The following is a 27,600-nucleotide window of genomic DNA, read 5'->3' as shown; positions in this document are numbered from 1 at the left end:
GATCTCGTTGGCCCAGGCTATACGTCATAACGTATTGCACCAGGGCTCGTCGGTGCTGCCACAGTCGCTGCAACATGTGCAGAGTTGAATTCCACCGTGTGGGCACATCGCATTTCTGCCGGTGAACTGGCAGGCCCAGCGACTTTTGTAGAGATGCAAGTCGTCGAGCTGTGGGATGCGAACGGCGGAAGTGAGCACACAGCGACCGTGCCCTCTGCAGAAGCCCATCTAGTCCGGGATAGTGGGATAAAAATTGCTGGACAACCAGGTTCAAAACGTGAGCCATAAAAGGCACGTGTGTGACATTGCCCCGGCGAAGGGCCGCACCCAGGTTTGCAGCATTGTCGCACACAGCCTTCCCTGGCTGCAGGTTGAGTGGAGACAACCATTGATGGAACTCTGTCTCCAGAGCTGACCACAACTCCTCAGCTGTGTGACTCACATTTCCCAGACATTTCAATGTAAACACTGCCTGATGCCGTTGAGCCCTGGTGACAGCTTAGTGAGGAGGTGTGCAGGATTCCTTCTGCGCAGTTACAACGCGGGTGGCATTACCAGACAGGCTTTGGGTGCAGGTGGAGGACCGAGAGGAGGTTGAGGAGGCAGAAGCAGTGGAGGAACTTCTAGATGCAGAGGATCGACGAGCAACTCGTGGGGACGGCAAGACTTGGACAGCAGCCCCTTCTCTTGATGTCGCCGTAGTTACCCAGTGCCCAATCACCGACATGTAACGCCCCTGTCCATGTCTACTCGTCCAAGTGTCTGTGGTGAAATGCACCCTGTCACACACAGTGTTTCTCAAGGAAGCGGTGATGTTGTGTGCGACATGCTGGTGTAGCGCAAGTACAGCAAGTAGTGGCGACTGGGCATCTGGTACTGGGGCACTGCGACGGACATATGGTCTCGAAAATCCTCTGTGTCCACCAGGCGGAAAGGCAGCATTTCTGTAGCCAACAGCTTGCAGATGGAGAAATTCAACCTCTTAGCTTTGTCATGGCTAGGAGGAAATGGTCTTTTACTTGTCCACATCTGAGGGACTGAGGGCTGGCTGCCGTGCTTAGACGGAGTTGAGTAGGATGTCCCCGGCAAACTGCTGGTCTGTGAGGAAGGTGCAGGCGGAGATGTTATGTAGCCTTGATCAAAATGTAGTGTCGATGTCGGAGAGCGCTCAACACCAGCAGGTGTTTCCACTTGCAAATGTCCTGACGACCTGCCAATCACACTGGCTGTTGTGGGTAAAGAGGTGGAAGGTCTGCATCCAAAACCAAGTGCGACTGCTGTCCCCACAGTCACAGAGGATGAAGAGGATGCGGATGCACTTGATGGGGCAGACGGTGGTTGACCCGGCCCACTAGGCCGCATTGTAGCACAGTGAGCTTACCACTGCAACTTATGCCTCATATCCATGTGACGGTTCATGCATGAAGTACTCAAGCTAGTGATTTTTTGGCCTCTACTGAGATTTTGTTGACAAATCTTACAGACAACATGAGTTGGGTCATCCTTTGCGATGTCAAAAAATGCCCAGGCTATGCAAGGCTTAGAGCCCGTGCGACCTGAAGATCCACCACGACTTCTGGTCTGAGGCACAGTTGGGGTTGAGGATGCAGTTGATGACATGCTTCCAGTACTCCGTCTCTGTCCAGGAAGGCGCACCGTTACCTCGTCATCAGACTCGTCACTAGCATCCTCCTCCACCTCCTCTGCTGACCTCATGGACTGGCGGACTGGGGGTTGACAGTAAGTGGGGTCTACAACCTCGTCATCATCATTCTGTGTGCTCACACCCATCGTCCTCAAAGCCAAACTCTTCCTGCCCTGACCGAAAAGTCAAGTTTTCGTTCCAATCAGGTATCTCAGTCTCATCATCATCTTCCTCATTGTCTCCACCAACAGGAGTTACAGTTTGGGAACGAGGGTCTACATTATGCTCAAAACCTTCTTCATCTGGGCTTGGATCCGACTCACAAAGATTCTGGGCATCAGTGCAGATCATTTCCTCGTCTGGATTCACAGAAGCTCTGGAGCAGACCTCTGATTCCCAGGCTATAGTATGCGTAAACAGCTCTACAGACTCAACCATGTGTGTTACCCCATGCTCAGACGGGCAGCTGGAGACTTGGGAGCTGTAAGGAAGCAAGTGCTATTGGGGTGACAACACTGGGGACTGGAGTAGGTGTGATGTTGAAGTTGACATGGAGGAGAGCCCACTTGAACGAGCACTTGATATCTGTTCAAGCACCTGCTGTTTTTGTGCCTCATCTGGAATTTTTGGCGATGCTTGTAGCGATGGTCGTAAGAAAGGGATCATATCAGATTGTCCACGAAAAGAAGTAGACATCTTACTTTGGCTGGAAGATGGTCTTTCTTCTGCAGATGTTACTGTTGCTTTACCACCTACCCCACGGACACAACCTTTTTTTCCCTTTCCAACACGCCTATTCCCCATTCCACCAGCAGCAGGCCTTTTGCCACTCATTTTAGTGCTTAAATAATTGCCAACTCTGTTTCTGTAGTTGTTGGCACAACAACCGATGGATGAAAACCAAGCAGAGCTGAGTGGCCAAACTGTGGTACTAGGCCCAAAACTATTCACTGGATTAGATGCAGTAAAAATTGAGATACACAGGCGGTATAGTTAGTTTCACAGGCGGGCTACTCTGCTGACGTGCAGACACTGCTACTAAGCCCAAAACCCCAAAACTATTTCCTGGGTTAGATGCAGTAAAAATTTAGATACACAGGCGGTGTAGCTAGCTTCACAGGCAGGCTACTCAGATGACTATCAGACAATGCTACTAGCCCAAAAGGATTGGCTGAGCTAGATTACACCAAATGCTGTGACTAACACTTGCACAGCACTGGCTCAGACCTGCCTGGCAAACAGTGGTATGAACTGCTGTAACCTACCCTGAAAAGGGCTGATATTACAACTAGTCCCAACTCCTGACTCCCTAAACTTATCTCTCAGAAAATTTGCTTGCAAAAAAACACTCTTAGTCTGTATAGCGCCCACAGCAGCAGCGGTGCCGTCTAACACTAAGCTGCAGCAGTGAGGAAATGGTGGCGATGGGGCAAATTGCTGGTTCTTATAGGGCAAGGACATGTGACATACACAGCCAATGACACATGCCCTTGCTTGTGTGCATCACATGCACATTGCTGTGTGTGTGCACTGCTGATAGGCTGAGAGGCTGCACCGCCCCCTCTGTAAATGCGGGAAAGAAAAAAAAAATGGTGATCGGCGTTATTTCAGCACAGATCTATCCCCCGCCCCCCGCCCACTATACACTGAAACAGTCTATTAACAATGATAAACAGTTTTAATGTGCAAATCAAGCTAGGCTTTTGGTGAATGAACAGTTATCGAACAGAAACTCGAACAGCCGAATTTTAAGCAAATTGTTCGGGTTCATCGAACGACTCGAACACCGCCCAAAACAGCTCGAATTTGAAATTGACGAACAGTTCGGCTCATCTCTAAGTACAACAGTCTTGATGAATTTGCGTCAATGTGTTTCCTCTATGTGGGAACATGGCCTTAGACACTTTTTGTGTCCCCGTGCTGAAAATAGGGACAGAGTCCTTTGTCATTTAGCAAGGTGATGATTTTCAAATAACATTATATTGATTGTTGTCTTTATGGTACTTTTTGTCTTGAAGAATCTCTACCTTTTCAAGGGTCCTCCTTCACTTTCAAAAGTTTTTGTAAATGGGCCCAGGGCCGTGTAATAAAAAAAATGTATAGACTTTACTCGCCTGCTGGACCAGTGCTTGACTGCAGCCTTCACATTCTGACTGAGCAGAAACTGGCTGGGACAGAATGTGAAGGCTGCAGCCAATCAGCAGTTGTGTGGTGCCCCCGCAGAATGTTGATGAAAGCAGACTTGTGGGGGCAGCGTGGAGAGCCACCCTGGTCTGGTGGGGAGTATTGCAATATATTTCTTAACTCCCGCAGTAAAGTAAGGAAAGACCCCTTTAAAGTTCTCTTTACAAGATGTCACAGCAGCTTCTTTTTTCATTATGACAAAATAACAATCTGTGGGTAACTTGTATATCATTTAATAATTTTTATGATAATTTATTGTATTTTTTGTTTACATTCCCCAGATTCAGTGACCATGGCACACCAAAACTGTCACGAAGGCGAGTTTTTTTTTTTTTTTTGTCTTAATTTTGTTTTATAGACTTGACAAAATAGATCTGTAAAAACAAAAGGGATAACCTGTAAAATGAGTTGGTGTTTTTTTTTCTTAGACTTTTATTCTTATCATTAAACAGTAAAAATATTAAACTTTTAGTATTTGTCCACTTAAAGTGACCCCAACAGCTGATGTGATGCCCGTGGATCGGACATATATCAAGGGACAGCGTGTATCAGACACTGGCTGTATGGTCCCAGCAATGTATGCTAAACATGGCTTAATATTCGGCCAAGGACTGAGCCACACTGTAGATTTAGTCTGACCAGGGTCCCGCGTGTCTCCTCCCCTCCCCCTGTCCTGGAGTGACAGGACTCTTCCTGTATCTGGTTCCATATGTGACTGGTTTGGCCTTTCTGGCACAGCACGCAGAGGCACCCGCCACTTGTGTTATAAACGTTCCCCTATGTCAGGAGATTAGTGCAGATCCCTGCTGCTCCACATCTGTAACCAATGATGTGTGTCAGGGAGGCCCGTCGCCTTCTGTGTCACAGCCACAATGGCTAGTTAGGGGGCTGGCTTGGCTATTGAAATGGGCATTCATCCAGCCTCCTCCACTTGCACCAGTAGCCATGTGCCACCATAGGAAGCTCTCTTGTGTCAAACACAAGCCGGAGGTGCAGCTGCCCCTACCAGCGCCCAGATCTTGAGAGAGAGAGCGAGAGAGTGTGAGAGTGAGAGTGAGAGTGTGAGAGAGACACTAAAGGTCGCTCAACCCTAGTCTGAACTATGGTGAATATCACCACATAGTTACACCAAAAATATATTTCTATGCATGAACATATTAAAGGGTTATTAACAAAATCCCAACTAATCCCCAAACCACTTACTGCTCATTGGAACCTAAGCGATCCTGAGGACAGTTCTGCAGAGCCCCGTCTTGGATGGGAGGTGGTGCACATACTCCATTTATTTTTTTTCCCCCGTCTTGGATGGAGAAGTGGTGCACATGCTCCACCTCTGCTCCATTGATTGTCCCTCGTCTTGGATGGAGAGGTGGTGCACTTGCTCCACCTCTGCTCCATTGATTGTCCCTCGTCTTGGATGGAGAGGTGGTGCACATGCTCCACCTCTGCTCCATTGATTTGTCCCCCTGTCTTCGATGGAGAGGTGGTGCACATGTGTAGCCTCAGCTCCATTCATTGCCCCCCCCCCCCCCCCGTTTTGGATGGGGAGGTGGTGCATATGCGTAACCTCAGCTCTGTTCATTGTTCCCGTCTTGGATGGAGAAGTGGTGCACATGCCCAACCTCGGCTCCATTCATTGTCCCCCTGTCTTTGGATGGAGAGGTGGTGCACATGCCCAACCTCGGCTCCATTCATTGTCCCCCTGTCTTTGGATGGAGAGGTGGTGCACGTGCCCAACCTCGGCTCCATTCATTGTCCCCCTGTCTTGGATGGAGAGGTGGTGCACGTGCCCAACCTCAGCTCCATTCCTGGCCCCCTTGTCTTTGAATGGAGAGGTGGTGCACATGGGTAACCTCAGCTCCATTCATGGTATATGAGACTACTGGAGATTGGCGAGTTTCACTTGCTAATTCCAGCAGTCCCAAAGAGAATGAATGGAGTAAAGATGGAGCATGTGCACCACTGCTCTGTTCAAGACAGGGCTCTGCAGAGTCTGATTCTTGGGATCCTGAGCCCCATATTGTGTCGCTCTATGTTCACATTTAATTGGGAGTAACTTATGATTTTGGGAGTAACTCTTACTGAGCAACACAATAATGTTATGTAGGAACTAATTTTGCTGTGGTCCCCATTTCAGATTGGACGGCTTGGGTATTGGGGACATTCAGAGTGAAGATGAACACCTTGATCTAGATCTGGAGGTCGATCCTCCCAATTGGCAGCAACTGGTCAGCAGAGATGTTTTACAGGGACTTAAAGCACATGAGATCAAACAGCAGGAGGTCATCCATGGTAAGGACGTCTCCGGGATATGCACTCTTTACGTTGTCCTGTGTGTGGAAATTGCTGTTATACATTTGTTATCGCGACCCCTGATGTTTTGCCTGTCTATAAATTGTCACCTAATGTGTTGAGTGGTGTTGAAGCTGTGGATGTGAGTAGTGGGCACAGCTCAGCTGTGCATGTCTCTGTGCACACTGGACATGCTGGACCTCGTGAGAAAGCTCAGAACCCCGGGGGCTTAATAGGGCATATGGAGGCCCAGCGCTAAGGGGCTCATGGTGTCCATGCATTGAGTAAAACCTATTTTTGCAGCATATGAAATGTATATTCATAAAGCCAGTCGCTGTTCTTTACAGCTGGTGGAGGCTGCACAGAAAGGGAATGGCTGTGCGATGTATTGGGGTGGCTGGACAGGGGGAGACGGGAGCGTTTTACTATCTGGGAGCTGGCGGTGTTAAGTTTGTGGTGCCACACACTATAAAAGTTTAATACTGCTTTCTCCACTACTCGGACTGCCCCTTCTCAGTTTCAGTATTCCTCCTTGTAAAGTAAGGCAGCCGATACTCCTCTCCGGTGCCGGTTCTCCGAACTCGCGGAACGTTGTAATGCCGCGGGGGCCTGCAGCCAATCACTCTCTTCATTACATCGGGCGGAAGTGAGAGCTGATCTGTTTGACCTCACGGCCATGTCACAGGGGCCCGGGAGTCCAGTGCGGGCATCGCTGGAAAGGCACCAGAAGGGAGGACAGACATTTTATTTTATGAGAGGGAATGTAGCAATTGAGAACAGGTTGTCCAAGTGATGGGCAATGTCTTTTAAAGTTGTTTTTTTTTTTTTTTTTTTTTTTTTAACTTGTGATTGCTGGGGTGCCCACTGCTGGGACCTCACTGTTCCCAAAATCGGGGATCTGGACCTTTTAAAGAACGGGTCCTTACAGTCCCATCTTAGAGTCAAGGTGCGTATGGTCAGCCTGGGCTCAATTCATTGTCAATGGGACTTCCCGAAGTGGCAAATGACAGCCCTGGCTTTCTCCAGCAATCCGATAGACAAGTATGTGCACCTGCATGTAAGACAAGGCTGCAGAGCTCCAAACTTCAGGGATCACTGGGGGTCCACCACTATGGCACCTATCCAACCCCAAATGATCACCTTCCCTATGGATAAGATAGGGATTACTTGTAATTTAGGGAAGACGCCTTTAAATATGAGAATGACAGGCCAAAATCAAAATAATACTGGACTCCTGTAAATTTATAAAAAAAAAAATTATTGATTTTTTTTTTTTTAAGAATATTTTTGTGCTTGTGTTTTTACACTTTTACTTGATGGCAGCAGCTTTGTAGATGTTTTATACTGTGACAGTGGAAATGGGGCTGCCCTGCGTCTGTGTAGCGGGCTAGATTTTGGTTGCGGCTTATGTGGAGGGTAAATGTGACTCCTACAATGGGCAGATTTACCAAACTGCATGAACCACATAAATCAAGCGCTCTTTAAGACACATACCTGTATAGTCTAAGTTTACACGGTCTCAACTGTACTAATACACCCCCGTATGTCTGAAAGCTGCAGCTTTATTACCAATGTTCGGGCCATTCCACCCTTCACAGTGTAATCCCTCATCTTCTGAATGTTGGAGCCCCATTAATGTCCAGCACACACTGTGTACACGCCATAATGCCTCGACCTGCAGTAATTGGTCCTACTTTATGTGTAAATGCACTTTATGCAGCATTAAACAGTTATATGCTTATGGCATGGACGTGGAACAGAAAATGAAATAAGCTACAAAACTATCCTGCATAACGCCTCCCCGGAGCAGACGGTGCGTCACGGTGATTTACAGGCCGCTGCATACACACCTCGCGGCCAGGAATGGCTCTCCTCTCCGGAGACTGCAGCTTGCGGATGCTGTCCTCAGGTTTTGCTGAACTGGGACATTGTGACTCAAGGACTATAAATCCATCACTTCAACAGCAGATCAACTGGTGAATATTTTATGGCTAGAAGATCAATACATCGACAGCATGCATGAAAAAAGAGGCGACTGGGAAAAATTCATTCATTCATCGTTCGTGCGCTATTTCAGGGAAAGCATTTATGGGCAAATGCAGCTATGTATTAAAGGGAGACAGTCCATAAGATCGACTTTCCTCACCCCAAACCATATTTAGTGATTTGCAGGTCTCTGGACTGTAAATCCATCTACCCCTTTATTTAATCTGTTGCTGCATTTTTGAGTAATTAGCATTTTAATTCCAATGCAAATGAGCCGTTAAGTGCTCTGGGTGTGATAAAGTCTCTGGCTCAGAAGATTGTTTCCCCGCCCACCAGCAGCCGCCTCTTAAGCTTGATTTCATAGCTCACCATCTGATTATTCCTTGTCTGGAACCTGACATCACACAGAAGTGAGCTTAAGTCAAGTTAAAGAAACTGGTGCTGAGCAGTGAAACATGGGGAGGCAGAGGACTATTAGGTGCTAAGTCATGCCCAGAAGCACTTAACACCTCATTTGCATATGAATTTAAACGCTAATTACTTGGGAATGCTGCAACAGATAAAAGATATAAAAGTTTCTATGCATTTACTTTTAAATCTCTAGGGCAGCACGATGGCTCACTGGTTAGCACTGCAGCCTTGCAGCGCTGGAGTCCTGGGTTCATATCCAACCAAGGACAACTTCTGCAAGGAGTTTGTATGTTCTCCCAGTGTTTTGCATGGGTTTCCTCCGGGTACTCTGGTTTCTTCCCACACTTTAAAGACATACTGATAGGGCATCTAGATGGTGAGCCCCAATGGGGACAGAGATGATGTCTGTAAAGAGCTGTGGGAACTGATGGTGCTATAGAAATGAGTAAAAGGTCTGCATGCCCATGTATGCGGTTTGAGGGGTGGTCTTACTGACAGATTGCTTATAAATATGGTCAGTCACACCATGAAATGTGTGATGGGGCATTCATGCTCTGAGATCCCTATACGTTTCCCATTGAGAAAGGGGGAAGATACTTTTCCTTGTATTTGTACACTTGCTGATGTTCTTCGGAGTGTTTCAGCTCTCGCTCTTCTCTCTCTCAGAGCTGTTCTACACGGAGAGGGCGCATGTCCGGACACTTAATGTTCTCAACCAAGTGTTTCACCAAAGAGTGATCCGAGAAGGCCTCCTAAACCCCGCAGAAACGCGAAGCGTGTTTTCCAATTTGGAGGAGATCCTAGAGATTCATGGTGAGTAAGAGCCATTCCGTAGGGATATATTGTAAAGATAAGAATAGGGCTGGGTGTGCAGTACCTGGCATCGGCCACTGTACAGGTGACGGCACTGTAGGGCATCTGATCATTCAGCTGGCAGCGGGAACAGCTGATCGGTGGGGGTGCCGATGGCCTATGCATAGGATAGGCTAACAAAATGATGGTATTGGATATCTCCTTTTAGGATACTTTTGCCCTGCGTTTTGCATTCTCAGCCAGAGTTATACGATTTTGTGATGTATATCTTTGATGGATGCCCTTGTGCAGGCATGCATTGCCATCAGTACGTTGGCATACATTTGACATATGCACCAAGAGCGTTATTGGACTCATACTGCATGCTCAGTGTGAATGTAGACGTACTATGCCTGCGATGAACCGTGTACTGCTATGAGCCTCTCTTGGTAAAGTATGGAGGTTTCCATACAGTGACAGTGATCCATCAGGAGTGGTTACCAACCTATATTATCCAATGCAGATGACACGGCAGGAGTGCGTTGTTTTCCTTTGTTACCTATTAGGGTCTCTAAATGAAGGCTGCGTCTGACTTGTATGTTGGTTTCTATGTCCATTGACACTTTTATCCTTAATATTCAGTTGGCCTGAAGGAGCAGATGAAAGCCGTCAAAAAACGCCATGAAAATTCTGTAATAAAGCAAATCGGTGATGACGTTTTAAGCTGGGTAAGTTCTCCTAACTCTGCCCGGTGCGGATTCCTTACAGTCAGCCATGTTTCTTCTAAGTTATATGTCTGTCTGTGTAGTTTTGTGGACCCGAGGAAGAGAAACTGAAGCAAGCAGTAGCAACTTTCTGTAGCAATCAACCTTTTGCCTTGGAAATGATAAAGTCCCGGCAGAAGAAGGACTCGAAGTTCTTAATGTTTGTTCAGGTAGGTGACATTTTATTGGATTCTCTTTATGTAATTGCTGACTCCTTCAAGTTGAGTTTCACATGATCTTTTTTTACTTTCATGATATTTAATAGAACATAGGAATGTGCTAAATTAGTGTTGGTTCAGTATGGTGTGCAGTGTACTTGGGACCAGAGGCACCATTATAGGCAGTATACTGAATTTACTAAAGAATTAAGTTTTATCCTTGTATCCTTGTAGAGGGGAATAGATTTAAGTCAAAATTTGAAGAGAAAAGAAAGCATCTAAATATCTAGAAGGGGTAGATCAGACTAGTTGAACTCTGTGAAAGTGTAAATTTTTTGAAATGCACAATGAAAAAGGTTGAAGAATCCAACAGGCTGTGTATGAGGGTATAGAGAAAAGAGAACCCATGGCAGACTCTGCAGGGGAAGAGAAATCACACAGGCTGTGTATGAGAGAAAAGAGAACCCATGGCAGACCCTGCAGGAGTGAAGGACATCACACAGAATGTGGATGAGGGTATAGAGAGAAGAGAACCCTTGGCAGACCCTGCAGGAGTGAAGGACATCACACAGGCTGTTTATGAGGGTATAGAGAAAAGAGAACCCATGGCAGACACTGCAGGGTAAGGGAAATCGCACAGGCTGTGTATGAGGGTATAGAGAGAAGAGAATCCATGGCAGAATCTGCAGGGTAAGGGAAATCACACAGGCTGTGTATGAAGGTATAGAGAAAAGAGAACCCATGGCAGACCCTGCAGGAGTGAAGGACATCACACAGAATGTGTATGAGGGTATAGAGAAAAGAGAACCCATGGCAGACCTTGCAGGAGTAAAGGACATCACACAGGCTGTTTGAGGGTATAGGAAAAAGGGAACCCATTGCAGACTCTGCAGGGGAAGGGAAATCACACAGGTTGTTTGAGGGTATAGAGAAAAGAGAACCCATGGCAGACCCAGCAGAAGTGAAGGACCTCACACAAAATATGTATGAGGGTATAGAGAAAAGAGAACCCATGGCAGACCCTGCAGGAGTGAAGGACATCACACAGAATATGTATGAGGGTATAGAGAAAAGAGAACCCATGGCAGACCTTGCAGGAGTAAAGGACATCACACAGGCTGTGTATGAGGGTATAGAGAGAAGAGAACCCATGGCAGACCCTGCAGGGGAAGGGACATCACACAGGCTGTGTACGAGGGTATAGAGAGAAGAGAACCCATGGCAGACTCTGCAGGTGTTGTGAATTAGACTTTTTGGCTCCCTCTTGTGGTTACTAGTGATATGACTCTGGGATTGTCTTTCCTCAGTTTGGCACCCACCTGGGTCGTTAGTCCAGGGGAGTTGCTATATAAGCTTCCTGGATCCTTAGTCCAGTGCCTGGCATCGTTGTAATCAGATCCTTTCTGTTTGCTCCTGTCTGCTGGTCCGGGTTCGTGCAAAATTAAGCTAAGTCCTGCTTCTTTGTTTTTTGGTTATTTGCTTGCTCTCATTTTTGTCCAGCTTGTACTAAATGTGATTCCTGACCTTGCTGGAAGCTCTAGGGGGCTGGTGTTCTCCCCCCGGGCCGTTAGACGGTTCGGGGGTTCTTGAATATCCAGCGTGGATATTTTGATAGGGTTTTTGCTGACCATATACGTCATCTTACTATATTCTGCTATTAGCTAGTGGGCCTCTCTTTGCTAAATACCTAGTTCATTCTTACGTTTGTCTTTTCCTCTTACCTCACCGTTATTATTTGTTGGGGGCTTGTATCCAACTTTTGGGGTCTTTTCTCTGGAGGCAAGAAAGGTCTTTCTTTTCCCTTCTAGGGTTAGTTAGTTCTCCGGCTGGCGCGAGACGTCTAGAACCAACGTAGGCACGTTCCCCGGCTGCTGCTATTTGTGGTGCTAGGATTAGATATATGGTCAGCTCAGTTACCACTGCCCTATGAGCTGGTTTTTTGTGTTTGCAGACTTAGTTATTATTTCTGAGACCCTCTGCCATTGGGGTCATAACAGCAGGGGAAGAGAAATCACACAGGCTGTGTACGAAGGTATAGAGAAAAGAAAACCCATGGCAGACTCTGCAGGGTAAAGGAAATCACACAGGCTGTGTACGAAGGTATAGAGAAAAGAAAACCCATGGCAGACTCTGCAGGGTAAAGGAAATCGCACAGGCTGTGTATGAGAGAAAAGAGAACCCATGGCAGACCCTGCAGAAGTGAAGGACATCACACAGAATATGTATGAGGGTATAGAGTAAATAGAACCCATGGCAGACCTTGCAGGAGTAAAGGACATCACACAGGCTGTGTATGAGGGTATAGAGAGAAGAGAACCCATGGCAGACCCTGCAGGGGAAGGGACATCACACAGGCTGTGTACGAGGGTATAGAGAGAAGAGAACCCATGGCAGACTCTGCAGGGGAAGGGACATCACACAGGCTGTGTACGAGGGTATAGAGTAAAGAGAACCCATGGCAGACTCTGCGGGAGAAGGGAAATCACACAGAATGTGTATGAGGGTATAGAGAGAAGAGAACCCATGGCAGACCTTGCAGGAGTAAAGGACCTCACACAGGCTGTGTGTGAGGGTATAGAGAGAAGAGAACCCATGGCAGACTCTGCAGGAGAAGAGGCAATCACACAACTGTGTACGAGGGTATAGAGAGAAGAGAACCCATGGGAGACCCTGCAGGGGAAGGGTAATCACACAGGCTGTGTACGACGGTATAGAGTAAAGAGAACCGATGGCTGACTCTGCAGGGAAAGGTAATTCTCACCCATCTCAGCATCAGTGGCTTTCAGAGAAACAACTAATGGAAGCGACAGCCGTATAACTAGGAGGATTGCAGCACATGTCTCAGACTTGCCGTGGGATCTCTCGACCTGAGCGTGGCAGCATGTATTTCTATGCAGTTGTCACGCTCGGGTTGGGAGAGCATTGCGATCCTCATCTGACTTGTACGACTGTCTATTCCCTAATGGTTGTAAAAGAGGATATCGCCCCCAAAATATTGCCATGCTTTATGTACCAGATCATTTTGCTGAACCTCAAATCCAGCATGTTTCTGGGAGGCAAGCGCCATTGTGAGAAAAGTCTGAAAAGTGGCTGTCATGGCGGGGTGTGAGAATATATGTGGGAGTGAAGATTACAATCTGTACTGATGTGTATTTTTAACTCAAGATAACTACCAGCATATGTAAATAATTTTTCCTTGCTAAAGGTTTTCAGTCTCTTATAGGGTTGCTAGAAAAACATGGCATCTTTCTTCGAAAAACAGCACCACATCTGCCAATAGGCTGTGTGTGGTATTGCAGCTCATTTCTATTTACATTGGTTCAGTTTTTGGAAGATGTCAGCCATGGTTTTCTGCTGAGCAATCCCTTTAATCCGCATAAATTAGAAAAATTTACAATATCGGTTTTCCAAGGGGTCGAAAAAGCTGTATATATGCTCGTTAGCTGTGCCTCATTCAATTAGGGGAAGACTAGATCGCTGTTCATGTGGTCGGGGTCAGACCTGCAGGCTATGTAACACTTATCACAAGTCCTGTGAATAGGCCATAAGTCTTTATAATGGGAAAAAGCCTTGAAATATTAATTCCAGAATCGATGCACAGCGGAATAGTGATCTCCTGTGGTGAGCCCAGCCTTTGATCCGATGTTTCTATAGATGACGTTTAATGGCAGCTGACATGAATGTGGGTAGTATTGTTAAGCTTTTATCATCAGTGGCCGATCGTAGAACACACAGTGCCTCTATTGAATGTGACACTGATATTATCCTTTCTTATGATCCCCGGTATATTGAGTTACATCCGAACCCTTACAACCAGGAGTAGTTTCTTTTCTTGGAAATTTTTGGAATTTGCATTCATCTTCTATTCATTATTTTTCCAGTGCTTGGCGCTGCCATAGCCCCTTAGAGCAAATATCACATCTAGTTGTATTTATTCTTTAATGTTCTGCAAATGAGCTGGAATCCAGTCTAGAATTACCCGTTGTGCAGTCATTCATAAACATAGCCTTATCTTCTATACACGTGAGTGTATTTATCCTGGTAATGACCTTGCCGCCCCTGGCAGTGCCATACCGGAGAAGTGTAAGCCGGGTGACCTTAGTATAACCATCCATTTTAGTTTTTCATAAGAAATTGTTTACATGGCCCTGCCCTACGTGTGCAAGGAGGATACATGTATGATTATGTATGTTTATGATTTTGGGGGTTATATGCAGTGCCTTTTGGCCTCCGAACATGGTGTGTATTATGGCATCCAAAGAGTTTTATTTTGGCCTCATCTGACTGGACTATATTCTTCAAGTATTTCACAGGCTTGTCTAAATGTTGCTGAGCAAAGTGGAAACGCGCTTGAACATTGTTTTTGTTCAGCAATGGAGTCTTGGGTGGTGATCGTGCGTACAGACCATGGGGGTTGACTGCATTACTTATTGTATTCTTTAATACAATTGTACCTGCTGATTCTGCCTGTAATTTGATTTTCCACTTTGATTTTGAGTATCATTACAAATCCAGACCTTCGTGGGATATTAATTTTGATTTACATTGATCATTTTTGTTTTATTGTTCTCAACGCATTTCATTATGTATTGAATAAAGATTTACAGCTGGAATATTTCATTCAGAGATATCTAGGTTGTGGGATTTTAGTGTTTCCTTTATTTTGTGTGTATACACTGTACAAGAAAATAAATGACTTATAGTCTGTACCAGCACTGATCATGGCTGATGCAGCTATTAAAGTACTGCTGACAGCTGCTGGATTGTCACTTGTCGGGGGATGCTAGTCTCTTAAATTGCAGGTCAGTAAAGAGACATATTGGTGGTTATTAAGGTATGTGCACACGTCAAGATTTCTTGCAGAAATTTCCTGAAGAAAACCGGAAATTTTCTGCAAGAAATCCGCATATTTTTTTTTTGCATTTTTTTTCGCGTCTTTTTTAGCATTTTGCAAGCGTAATTAGCTTGCAGAATGCTAAAGTTTTCCAAGCGATCTGTAGCATCGCTTGGAAAACTGACTGACAGGTTGGTCACACTTGTCAAACATAGTGTTTGACAAGTGTGACCAACTTTTTACTATAGATGCTGCTTATGCAGCATCTATAGTAAAAGACAGAATGTTTAAAAATAATAAAAAAAATTAAAAAATGGTTATACTCACCCTCTGCAGACAGCCGATATCCTCAGCGGCGTCCGTTCCTAGATGGTGTGGTTCAGGACCTTCGATGACGTCGCGGTCACGTGAGCGGTCACATGACCGGTCTCGCGACCAATCACAAGACAGTGACGTCATCGCAGGTCCTGAACCACACCATCTATAGGAACCGAAGCGGCAGCATGCAGCGGTGAGAGGCGGGGACACTCCGGGGGCCATCGAAGGTTAATATATGACTATTTTTTATTTTAATTCTTTTTTTTTTTGACCAATTATATGGTGCCCAGTCCGTCCGTGGAGGAGAGTCTCCTCTCCTCCACCCTGGGTACCAACCGCTTATAATCTGCTTACTTCCCGCATGGTGTGCACAGCCCCGTGCGGGAAGTAAGCAGATCAATGCACTCCTAGGTGTGCGGAATCCCCGCAATTCCGCATTTTTAATGAACATGTTGCTTTTTTTTCCGCAATGCGATTTTTTAGCGGAAAAAAATGCAACATTTGCACAAAAAATGCGGAATACACTGTAAATAATAGGAGGCATATGTTAGCGTTTTTTTTGCGTTTTTATCACGTTTTTATAGCGAAAAATACTGAACGTGTGCACATGGCCTCAAGGGTTTAAAGCACCAGTCAACTCCTGGACAGTCTGTGGTGCAACGTGGCATTGGTGGATGGAACGAGACATGATATCCCAGATGTGCTCAATTGGATTCAGGTCGGGCCAGTCTATAGGATCAATGCCTTAATCATGCAGGAACCGCTGACACACTCTGACCACATGAGGTCTGGCATTGTCCTGCATTAGGAGGAACCCAGGGCCAACCGCACCAGCATATGGTCTGAGGATCTCATCTCGGTACCTAATGGCAGTCAGGCTACCTCTGGCGAGCACATGGAGGGCTGTGCAGCCCTCCAAAGAAATGATTCCACCACCATTACTGACCCACTGCCAAACCGGTCATGCTCGAGGATGTTGCAATCAGCAGAACATTCTCCACGGCGTCTACAGGCTCTCTCGTATGTGCTCAGTGTGAACCTGCTCTCATCCATGAAGAGCACAGGGTGCCAATGTCAAATCTGGCAAATGCCAATCGCCATGCACGGTGTTGGGCTGTAGGCACAACACCCACTTGTGGACGTAGAGCCCTCGAGGACACCTCCCTCATGGAGTCTGTTTCTGACAGTTTGAAATGTTAGTGGCCTGTTGGAGGTAATTTTGCAGGGCTCTGGCACTGCACCTCCTGTTCCTCCTTACACAAAGGCGGAGGTAGCAGTCCTGCTGCTGGGTTGTTGCCCTCCTACGGCCCATTCCACGTCTCTTGTGTACTGGCCTGTCTCCTGGTATCTGCTCCATGCTCTGGACATTGTGCAGACAGACACAGCAAACCTCCCTGCCACAGCTCGCATTGATGTGCCATCCTGGATGAGCTGCACTACCTGAGCAACTTCTGGGTTGTAGACACTGCGTCATCCTACTGTACAGTACCGATAGGGGTGAGAGCAATGACAAAATGACCAAACCACCACTCCTTTATGGGGTGTCTTGCAAATTTCCTATCTACCTGTTGTCTGTTCCATTTGCACAACAGCAGGAGAAATTGATTCATAATAGGTGTTGCTTCAAAACTGGACAGGTTGATTTCAGATGTGTGGTTGACTTGTAGTTCCATTGTGTTAAGTGTGTCTGTATGTATGGTGTGTGTGTGTGTGTGTGTGTGTGTGTATACACACACAAGCTTTCTTTCATTTTTTTTTTTCATTTCTATTTACGACCTAAAAAGACCACTGAAACACATTTTATATTGTGTTCCAATTATTTATATATATATATATATATATATATATATATATATATATATATATATCACTCCTGTGTTTTGGAGGGGTGGAGCAAGAAACCAAATTGGACTGACTGGCTGCGGGATTTTTTTTCAGTGTATTTCACACAGGCTAGCATATTAGCCCATGTTACATTGCAAATTCAACGTGTTGGCCACATTGCACAGATATTTGTTAGGGCTCAACAGCTCCTCTCCTGTTGCCTGGGTCTGAAGGAGGAAGCGCCGGCTGCACTCCCTACGCAGTGATTGTACAGTGCTGCGTATACAGAGATCAGTAAGGCAGAGGAGTCTGGCTGTGTGTGACAGCCGCCTCCGCACTCCTGCAGCTGCACTTCCTGTCCGGATTACGCAGTGATTGTGCAGTGCTGCGTATACAGAGATCAGTAAGGCAGAGAAGTCTGGCTGTGTGTGACAGCCGCCTCCGCACTCCTGCAGCTGCACTTCCTATCCGGATTACGCAGTGATTGTGCAGTGCTGCGTATACAGAGATCAGTAAGGCAGAGAAGTCTGGCTGTGTGTGACAGCCGCCTCCGCACTCCTGCAGCTGCACTTCCTGTCCGGATTACGCAGTGATTGTGCAGTTCTGCGTATACAGAGATCAGTAAGGCAGGGGAGTCTGGCTGTGTCTGACAGCTGCCTCCGCACTCCTGCAGCTGCTTACTTTGCAGTCACATTCTGAAGCGTCATCGCAGGGTGCTATGTGGTCCGCCACTACGTTTGCTGGGTGAGTTTGACACCGTTAAGTTTACTACGAAGTTAATGGCATGTGAATGCTGTAAAAACTAATCCTGAGGAACAATTGCAGAGTTTCATGGTCGGTTTTATTTCCATGTTATTTTAGTACAGTATATAGAACTAGGACATGGTGTCATTTACAACATAACTTGTCCTGCATAAAACAAGCACTGTGGGAATGGAAAAGAAAGGATTATGGTGGGAGGAAAAAACAAAATCCAAAAATGCAGCATCAATAAGGTGTGAAGGTAGAGAAATCCTCTGTAGATGAACGCTGGTGTAATAGTTTCACAGTTCCCTACAGCCCAGTACTGCGGCCGTCCTAGTGGTGGTGTATAGTGTCTGATGTACGGACTGATATAAAGGGAATAGCCACGGCCATGTCCTCCAGCTGCCATCCGAATAAAGAGCAATGACCCAGGAGCAGCGTATATAAAACCAATCACCGGCACTGCTGCAATATCTTGTGGCAGCCATCAGCAGAGGGTCACCGATTGTAGAGCATCTAATGGTCTCGGCTAGTTGTGTTATGTAGTGACCCCCCGTGGCAGCCACAGTGTCTTATATAGAAGAATCGGCATTTGTCAGTTTCTTTAGGGAAGTTTCCAGCTGAGCGTCCCTGCAGTATGGACAGGTGGAGCACGGTGCTCGTGTAGCCATGGGGCTCTCTACCCAAATGCTGCCGTTCTGTTCTCGCCCCCATTAGTGCTCTGCTCTATTTCTGGCTGTTAGACGGTAAGATGGTTCATTTGCCCATTTATTAGTTGAAGGTTATTAGCCACGTGCTTACTTGGCCGGTAACATCTTCCCGAGACCCCTGCCCATACACATGCGCGCTCCGCCAACCATGCCGCTTACATCCGTACAGTCAGGTATTTAATGTAGTATGCTTATGTTATACCAACATATTGCATAGCACTTTACCGATATCGTCCTTTCTGTGAGGATGACCATCAAAATGTTGTTCTGTGGGGTCTGATCGCAGGACCGCAGCCCATGTTCGAAACCGGAAAATGTAAAGTTGACTGATATCTATCCGGACGTCATCTTTAGGGTAGAGGCGGCTAGTCTTGCCAAAATAGGCAGGTTAGGCCGACATTACTGTGTATGGGGCCGATACATGTAAAAGCCGCACATGTAGAGCTGAAGAATGAAAGCTAATCTCAAGCCAAGATCAGAACCCTCCGGATGTCAGTCCCGTATACCAATACTGTACACAGCTCTATTGGGGAGGCATCAGGAATACGCAGTGCTATGGCGTCTGACGTAGAACAGGCACAGAAAACCACATTACTATCTAACAGGTGATCTTTATTCTGTCTATTTACTTGTCACTTGCCACTTCAAGTGAATGTGTCACCAAATTTTACAGTGCTAACTGCCTACATTATTAATTGGATATTGCGCCTGAAGAAGCTGGCCTACGTACTTTGAAAATTTCTGTCAGAATGGCTGTATAAATCCGCTTTACAGAGGAGAGATAGGGGGTAACCTGCTGATTGATGGGTGTCCCACCGCTGGAGCTTTCCCTACTGGTCAGTATGGGGAATTTATCCCAGATTGGAAACTTTCATACATGTTACAAAATGGAGCAGTAGGTTGGGGGCCTGATCACTGCTCCATTGATTCTCTATGGGGCTGCAGGAGAAAGCAGAGCGCAGCGCTCAGCAGCCCCCCATAGGGAATAATTTGCTCATGCCGCACATGTGCACTGCCGCTCCTTTCTAATGGGGGTAGAAGTTGGTGCGTCCCAGCGGCAGACCCCACCAATCAGCAAGTTGCCAGCTATCTGGTGGATAGGTGATAAGTTATCTTCAGCGGAGCCCCTCTAAGGTTGATGTTTACCTGTGGGGGTCTGCGTACTGCGACCTTATTGCCTGCTGATTGGCAGAGAACCATCTGTTAGGAACTATAAAGGCCCCGTCACACATAGCGAGATCGCTAGCGAGATCGCTGCTGAGTCACAAGTTTTGTGACGCAACAGCGACCTCAGTAGCGATCTCGCTATGTGTGACACGTACCAGCGACCCGGCCCCTGCTGCGAGATCGCTGGTCGTGTCGGAATGGCCTGGACCTTTTTTTGGTCGTTGAGGTCCCGCTGACATCGCTGAATCGGTGTGTGTGACACCGATCCAGCGATGTCTTCACTGGTAACCAGGGTAAACATCGGGTTACTAAGCGCAGGGCCGCGCTTAGTAACCCGATGTTTACCCTGGTTACCAGCGTAAATGTAAAAAAAAAAAAAAACAGTACATACTCACCATCTGATGTCCGTCAGGTCCCTTGCCGTCTGCTTCCTGCTCTGACTGACTGCCGCCGTACAGTGAGAGCACAGCACAGCAGTGACGTCACCGCTGCGCTCTGCTCTCACTGTACGGCGGCACTCAGTCAGAGCAGGAAGCAGACGGCAAGGGACCTGACGGACATCAGATGGTAAGTATGTACTGTTTGTTTTTTTTGGTAACCAGGGTAAACATCGGGTGCTGCAGGGGGACTTCGGCATCGTTGAAGACAGTTTCAACGATGCCGAAGTTGTTCCCCTGATCGTTGGTCGCTGGAGAGCGGTCGGTGTGACAGCTCCCCAGCGACCACACAACGACTTACCAACTATCACGGCCAGGTCATATCGCTGGTCGTGATCGTTGGTAAATCGCTATGTGTGACGGGGCCTTTAGCCATTGCATTACTTCCTGCCGTGCCCCTCTCTCCCATCACATATCATGTTTTAATTGAAACTCCTGCTAGGATGCTATCGGTGGAATAGAAGTAGATTGTCACTTTTTTTTCTTGCATTCAATGTCAGCAGTGGTGCCGTATAGAAGTGTCACCCCATGGAAGGCGCTGGGGCCTGAGATGTGCCATCCCCTCCACTGACATTACTTAATGATCACACATGAACGGGCATTCAATGGACTCTAGACATAACTGTGGGAACATTAACCATAGAGACAGATCTGGGGTTGTGATCGGAGCGTTTGGCCTCTCTCGCGCTGGGTAATGTGCTAGGCATAGCGTGGAGCTGTTCTCATGTAATTTGTAATGAAGTGAAGTACTTGATGGTAAACTGCTGGTGCATGTAATAAGTCTTGTTAACAATGATGGATGTATCCTGCAGGATGCTGAGAGTAATCCACTGTGCAGACGCTTGCAGCTGAAGGACATTATTCCAACGGAGATGCAGAGGTTGACCAAATACCCGCTACTGCTGGACAACATCGCCAAGTACTCAGGTCAGCGGGCCCTGATGGACTCCCACTATATTTGGGAGCTTTTTACCTGGAGTGGAAATGAATTACCGGGATGAGGCTGGTTTCCGTCTGTTAAACTCACTGCTGTAAAGGTCTCCAGTATTCATGTGACAAAACATTATTGGTTATATACTAGTTAGCTAACCGCATAGTCCAAGCTAGGGATGAATGAATGTTATTACTAACCAAATAGAAGCCAGGATAAGGTAGGAAACAGAATCTCACAAATCTTTTCTGCCTATGTTAAAGGGAACCTGTCAGTAGGATCAACCCTCCTAAGCCGTCTGTACGGGCAGGCAGGTCATAGGAAGCTGAATAAAATGATGTCTGCGATTTGATGTCTTATTCCAGAGAAATCCACATTTTTCTTATATGTAAATGAGCTGTTAAGATCTATGGGCCGGACATAGATCTCCCCGAGAATCTGCCTCCAGAGCTTGTTTTAAATGAAAGGGAGAGTTACCAGTGTGAGACATGTAATGACTGACAGTCTGCTCTCCGGGTCTCACTGCAGAGTTCTGTGTGATTTATACCTGACGCATCTGTCCTCTTTGTGCTTCAGCTTCCATTTCGCAGGTAGTCCGTTTTGTGATACAGCAGAGATGTGAGAGCTCCAGCTGCAAACATGTTTGTTATGAGACAAAGTTCAGTTCTACTGTAATGTGTTAGTTACATGTCTCATACTGGTAACTCTGCCTTCTAATTATAAAAGGCTCTGGAGGCAGATACTCAGGGAGATCTATGTCCGTGTCCGGCCTATGGGTCTTAACAGCTCATTTATATATAAGAAAATGTGGATTTCTCTGGAATAAGACATCAGGTATCATTGTATTCAGCTTCCTATGACCTGCATGCCCGTATAGACTTCTTTGGAGGCTGGACACTCCTGACAGGTTCCCTTTAATTACCTGGTGTTCAGTATTGCAAATACAGTGGGCATTGCACAGCAGATGCTTTACTGCTACAGTTATATATGGATGTATTTGTGTCTGTCTTGAACATACCAGTGTTTTGTGTGGGAGAAAAAAGGGTCTTGAATCATTTTCCAAATCACAAAATGAAATGCTTATATATTTTCTGATAAGATGCGTAATTTTGCCTTGTTCAGCGCAATTCTATATTATCCAACGTGTGATGTGACAGCTTATTGGTGCACTCCAGAGACTCTGACCACAGTGTCCTCTTATGCGACCAGTAGAATATATATAATAATAAAAAAAAATACTATAATTATTTTATGTTCTACGATCTGTAGTTAAAAACCCCAAAAATATTAGAAATCCTGAGTTGTCATCCTGGCCACTAAATTTAATTTTAGGGTCACACTTACTGTTCTGTAAAGAGGACTTTTCAGCAGCCTAATTATCGTCACAGACAAAAGTACAATGAAAGGTAACAGCTCTGTGTACAGTAGATAACGCAGGATCCACAAGAGGTGATGTTACTGCCGCAGCATCGGTCAGTCTATTGCTGCTCATGTTCATTGTGTTTTCCTGAAAGAACTCGAAGCGTGAGTCTAATATTAGGCCAGAGCGTGAAAGTTGCAAGATGTTTATTTTAAATACCTTTAACATAAAATTCTGATTTAAAAGGAACCTGTCAATAGACGCTGCCTGAAAAATGTGCATCACGAATGAGCCAGGCTACAAAGTAGCAGCCAGTATGGGTTAGGGCTTATTCACACATCTGTATGTGGTCAGTATTGTGCATCAGTGTTTGTACGCCGAAACCAGAAAAATATATGATTGAAAGATCCCTCGCTGTTCTGTTTTGGAGACTCTCCTGGTTTTGGCATAGAAGTATTAATCAGAAATCCGTGTGTGAATAAAGCCTTAATCTGGAGTGCTGCGGTGTTTCAGAGAACACAGTTTGAAGAACTGTCTGAGGACTCTGTTCAGAAACCTGATAGTCGGGGGCCTTGATGGGCCAATCTGGCCCGGCTTGCTTTTCAGACTGTTTTCTCGGTAACATAGCAGTGTTTCTGGGGACATGTACCTCCTATAATCTTGCAGCCCAGCTCCGATTCATGGCTTATCTGCCTCTAATTATCTGTTAAACAGTAGGTAATTTTCTGATGACACATTCCCTTTAGTACAAGCCTTGTTAGCTATTTGTGAGTAGTTACAAGTGTGTCAACGTTTGGTCCATTCTGGAAACCTTTTAACGACGTCCTCCTCTTTGGAGCTTTTCCCATAACCACTACAATGTGGCCCCGGTGTTGGGCAGAAAGCCCTGCTTCATGTGTGGTCTGGTGGACCTTGGCTCCAGCTGGTTGATTTACGTTTCCGTTGTGTTCACTAGACCAACCAGAAGAGAAGCTGAAGGTAAAGAACGCTGCGGACCATTGCCGGCGGATACTGAATCATGTCAACCAGGCTGTCCGAGAAGCGGAGAACAAGCAGGTGAGCTGGGAACCGACCATGAAGGGCCAGCACTGTTCTTTGATGGCACACGATGGTTTCTTTAGTTTGGAATCACTATGAACCTATAATAAAAGCCGTAACGTTGTGGTGTTACTATTGCGCTGCCGCCCCCACGGACACCTGCTGCTTTGTCTTCATTATGAGAGGAAAGTGAAACTCTGTGACAGATCTATTTTTTCCTTAAACAATTTAATTTGGAACAGCGCAGATACGAACATGGGTTTAAAACCTTACTGACATCTGACGTACATATACGGCGCAAGTCAGTAACGCGTGCATAGAGCCAGCTCTTGGGGACAGTCCACCGTATACCTGGAAGATAGAGGCAGACCCTGCCTGTGTCACAGCCATTAAATGCCACATAGTGGAGCTTAAGTGTCATTCAATGCGCCCCATTGACGTGATCGTGGGGAGTCTATGGATCGCTATGGCAGCCAGGGGTCTGTTAGACCTCCATGTCTGTCATCATGGAGCTCCCTTGAAACTCGGCATGTGGCCAGACTTCAAAGGAGACCATGACTTTTCCCTACATGCAGCATTACTGTGGCATTGCTGGGTATAGTATAAGCGATCAGATGATCACAGGTTCAAATCCCCCTAAGGGGACTAATAAGAAATGTAGTGAAAAGTTTAAAAAAAAAAACACTTCAAATTACTATCCTTTTCCCCCCATTAAAGATAATGAAAAATATGCCAATTTTTGGTATAGTCTAGAAAAGGCTAATGTATCAAAATATAAAAATAATTAATGAACTTGATCAAAATGTGATATCTAGTACAAAATGGGTTCAGCAAAAGAAATTGTCGACCCTCAAAAAAGAACTCACACCGCTCCATGGACCAAAAAATGAAAACGTTATGAGTCTCTGAAAATGGTGACGCCTCAAAAATATTGTTTTACAAGTTTGGTTTTTTTTGCACCAAAAAAAATTGGATAAATTTGGTATCCCCATAATCGTACCAATGACAGTCTTATTGCTTGGTCACTTACTACACAATGTACACTATAAAAACAATTCCCCCAAAAAATGTCAGATTTGCATTTTTTTTCCCTCGCAATTCCACTGCACTTAGATTTTTTTTTTTTGTTTGCCAGGACCCTGTATGGTAAAATAAGTGATATCCTGTAAAGAATCCTGTCCCCATACATCATGTGGATTAAAAAATTTAAAAAAGTTATTGCTCATGGAAGAACTGGTGAAAAAACAGAAATGGGCCGTGCTGGGAAGGGGTGAAGGAACCGGTCGGAGCAGAACAGATAGGCTGCTCCTAGGGCTTGTGATCGCTGATAGTGCGGATGATCGCGGAAGGGTTAATGATTTCCCTGTCCGTTCCTGGTGTAAAGGGGTTGTGTCCAGGCTTGGGACCAATGTCTGCAGTCAGGGTGTGTGTCTCAGCGTGCAGTGCTCATGCTCATGATTATCAGATATTGCTGGTAGGAGAGGGTAGCCATGTACCCACTAGGCGCGTTCGGCTTCTCTGGGACACATGTAGTCAGCGTGTGTCCCCAAGTGTGCAAATCATGTGCATGCATTCTAATTTATAGTGCCTGCAGACTTTTGTCCCAAGCCTGGACAACCCCTTTAAGACTGTTAACTGTGAAGCCTCCCTCTTTCTGTGAAGAGGTAGTGGGTGCCATTCTGTTAATTAATGACCAAAACCATCACACAAAATGAGTTCATATAAAGCTATTTATTAGGAACTTCTCGTAGTCGGAGGCCGTGTCCTGTGAACCCGCTATTAAGTATTTGTATCTGATTCCAGAGACTTGAAGACTACCAGCGAAGACTTGACCTGTCCTACCTAAAGCCGGGGGAGTATCCGATGATTGATGAGTTACGGGTAAGCCACTGCCAATGTTATACTGATTATTGAGTAATGTCTCCATTCCCACCTCTTATACCTGCGGCATCGCATTCCCTTTGTGTATACCGCCTGTGACTCGACTATGGCAGTACCGCTGCTCCTGCCCATTGTACTCAAAGTGATCAGTCTCTGGACTGATGGCTGTGGGCACGGGATGTCGGCATATGGGGCTCGGTGAGCACACGGGCCGTATGTAAGAATGCGCCTTCCTCTTAGCCTTGGTTATACATGACGGAGTAGCTTTAGATTGTTACCATAGTAATTACTTTAAATAGCAATTCTTTTATGGCTGTTGTCCACTTTTTGGGACACTTTTTTTTTGTAAATGTATTTGGGACTAAAAGTCATATTTGCAATTGAGTTTCATTAAAGATTTTGTCCCAACTTGTTCTTTAATGTAGTGTGTGGTCATAAGGAGGTGAGAAATAGGTGAGTTACAGACTTCGCAGTACACTGACAGATTCTCAGTCCCCTCATTCTGCATCCCATCTATGCCGAATACTTCTGGGAAAGGATTGGGAATGTGATATGCTAATTATCCCCTGTCCTGGATTATTCCGACTTTCAGAAATCTAGCAATGGAGAGAAGATTAATTGCATTTTCGCAGATAAATATGCAGCCATCTGCTTCAATGATTGAGGCCTCTTAATATTCACTGCAGGCAGCCCCATTTATAGCAGTGTGTTTGTGGTGCGATGTTCTTGTATGTTGTGTGAAACTTTTTTTTTTATAGAAGATTTATGAGGCTGTGCCGTTGTCTACAGAAAGTCACGTTCTTACCAGAATAAACTGCAGTCCAGCATAGGGTGACATTCACATTGCTTGAAATATATTAGCACTCTAAAAGTGAATGCGGACGGAATGTGGCAGATCACCATAGCAACTAAACTCATTCTAGTTTGAAAATAAAATGGATGTGATTGGTTGCTGAGGATGGCCCCACTGTTGTCCTGCTCCAGACTGTGTGTGCAAACTGGTCGGATATACAACAGAGATGCAGTAATTTCTCAATTTCCACTGGGAAAGCCACATAACTTAGCGAAGATTTTGCTACTGAAGACCATGTGGTCATGCCACAAAAGTACTCACTGTGGTCCTAACCATACAAGATAGCAAAGTCTTCAAACATGAAAGTCCTGATGCACACTGCAGCGACTTGTACTGTGGCACAAGTATTATCTAGTGGTTTCATTTACGAGCCTTCATGAGACACTATCTTCTGGGCATTGCTTTTAAGGAGAACCTGTCACCAAGTCAAAAGTGGCCAGTTTTTGCTACTATTCTATTCTTGCTGCTCACCTGAGTATTCCGCTTTTTTCTTTTTTAAAATCCACCATACTGTTCCAGAGATACGGGACAATTAATTTAGTGCTAATTTTTGTCGCTACTGGGGGGCGTGGCTCACCAAATGCTCTAGGGGTGTGTCTGTAGGCAGCGCTGCGTTGTCACCCTGTAAGCCACGCCCCCTTAGTAAAGACTTAAAATCGGCACAAAATTAAAAGTCCCTTGTCTCTGGAACCGAATGGTGGATTTAAAAAAAAGAAAAAACGGAATACTCTGTAGAAGAGCAGGAATAAAATAAGAGCAAAATTGTTTATTTCTGACCTCGTGATAGGTCCTCTTCAAGGTACTGTACCTATGAAGCACGCTACGTGCCCAGTGAATGGTGGGATATTCAAGTAGTTTGTTAGTTACGTAGTCATGTAGAGATGATTAATTGCATTTTCTACAACAAATATGCAAACATCTGCTTCATTAATGCTCGTTAGCAATCTTAATATTCATTGCAGGGAGCCGTATTCATAATGATGTGCGAGTAATGGTTCCGCGGTGTGTACTATAGTACAAGGTCTGTGACAGATAATGAAATCTTACATTTCTAAATTCATGTTTGCCGTTTCCAGCAGAGCAGTTCAGAAGATGAAATTTATAGTAACGATGTTTTTACCAAGTCACTTATTGCCCGACTAGATTTCCGGGAAGGTAAATAACGCTGCTGCCGGCCTAGATACATGACGCAAACCCAAACGATAATGAATTATACCAGCATGTAAATTAGGGAAGTGATTAGAAATGACAGATGAAAGCGATGCTTATTG

At 45.7% G+C, this 27,600-nt stretch overlaps 1 protein-coding gene across 4 annotated transcripts in view; it reads left to right on the top strand.

Annotated features, from left to right (window-relative positions):
* Nucleotides 1-27,600, top strand: part of ARHGEF12 (Rho guanine nucleotide exchange factor 12) — a 189,423-nt gene that overhangs the window by 113,851 nt on the left and 47,972 nt on the right. For all 4 annotated transcript variants that reach the window (XM_077250483.1, XM_077250482.1, XM_077250485.1 and 1 more), the window contains 8 exons: nucleotides 4,111-4,146; nucleotides 5,967-6,121; nucleotides 9,185-9,331; nucleotides 9,953-10,038; nucleotides 10,119-10,244; nucleotides 21,079-21,193; nucleotides 23,513-23,613; nucleotides 25,399-25,476. In XM_077250483.1, coding sequence (XP_077106598.1) covers nucleotides 4,111-4,146; nucleotides 5,967-6,121; nucleotides 9,185-9,331; nucleotides 9,953-10,038; nucleotides 10,119-10,244; nucleotides 21,079-21,193; nucleotides 23,513-23,613; nucleotides 25,399-25,476 — 844 coding nt within the window. The remainder of the gene's footprint in view (nucleotides 1-4,110; nucleotides 4,147-5,966; nucleotides 6,122-9,184; nucleotides 9,332-9,952; nucleotides 10,039-10,118; nucleotides 10,245-21,078; nucleotides 21,194-23,512; nucleotides 23,614-25,398; nucleotides 25,477-27,600) is intronic.

The sequence above is a fragment of the Ranitomeya variabilis genome, chromosome 4, assembly GCF_051348905.1.
Source record: "Ranitomeya variabilis isolate aRanVar5 chromosome 4, aRanVar5.hap1, whole genome shotgun sequence".
In the NCBI taxonomy this organism is placed as follows: Eukaryota; Metazoa; Chordata; class Amphibia; order Anura; family Dendrobatidae; genus Ranitomeya; species Ranitomeya variabilis.
Note: the sequence above shows the minus strand (reverse complement) of the source record. Positions and strands in the feature narration are given on the sequence as shown.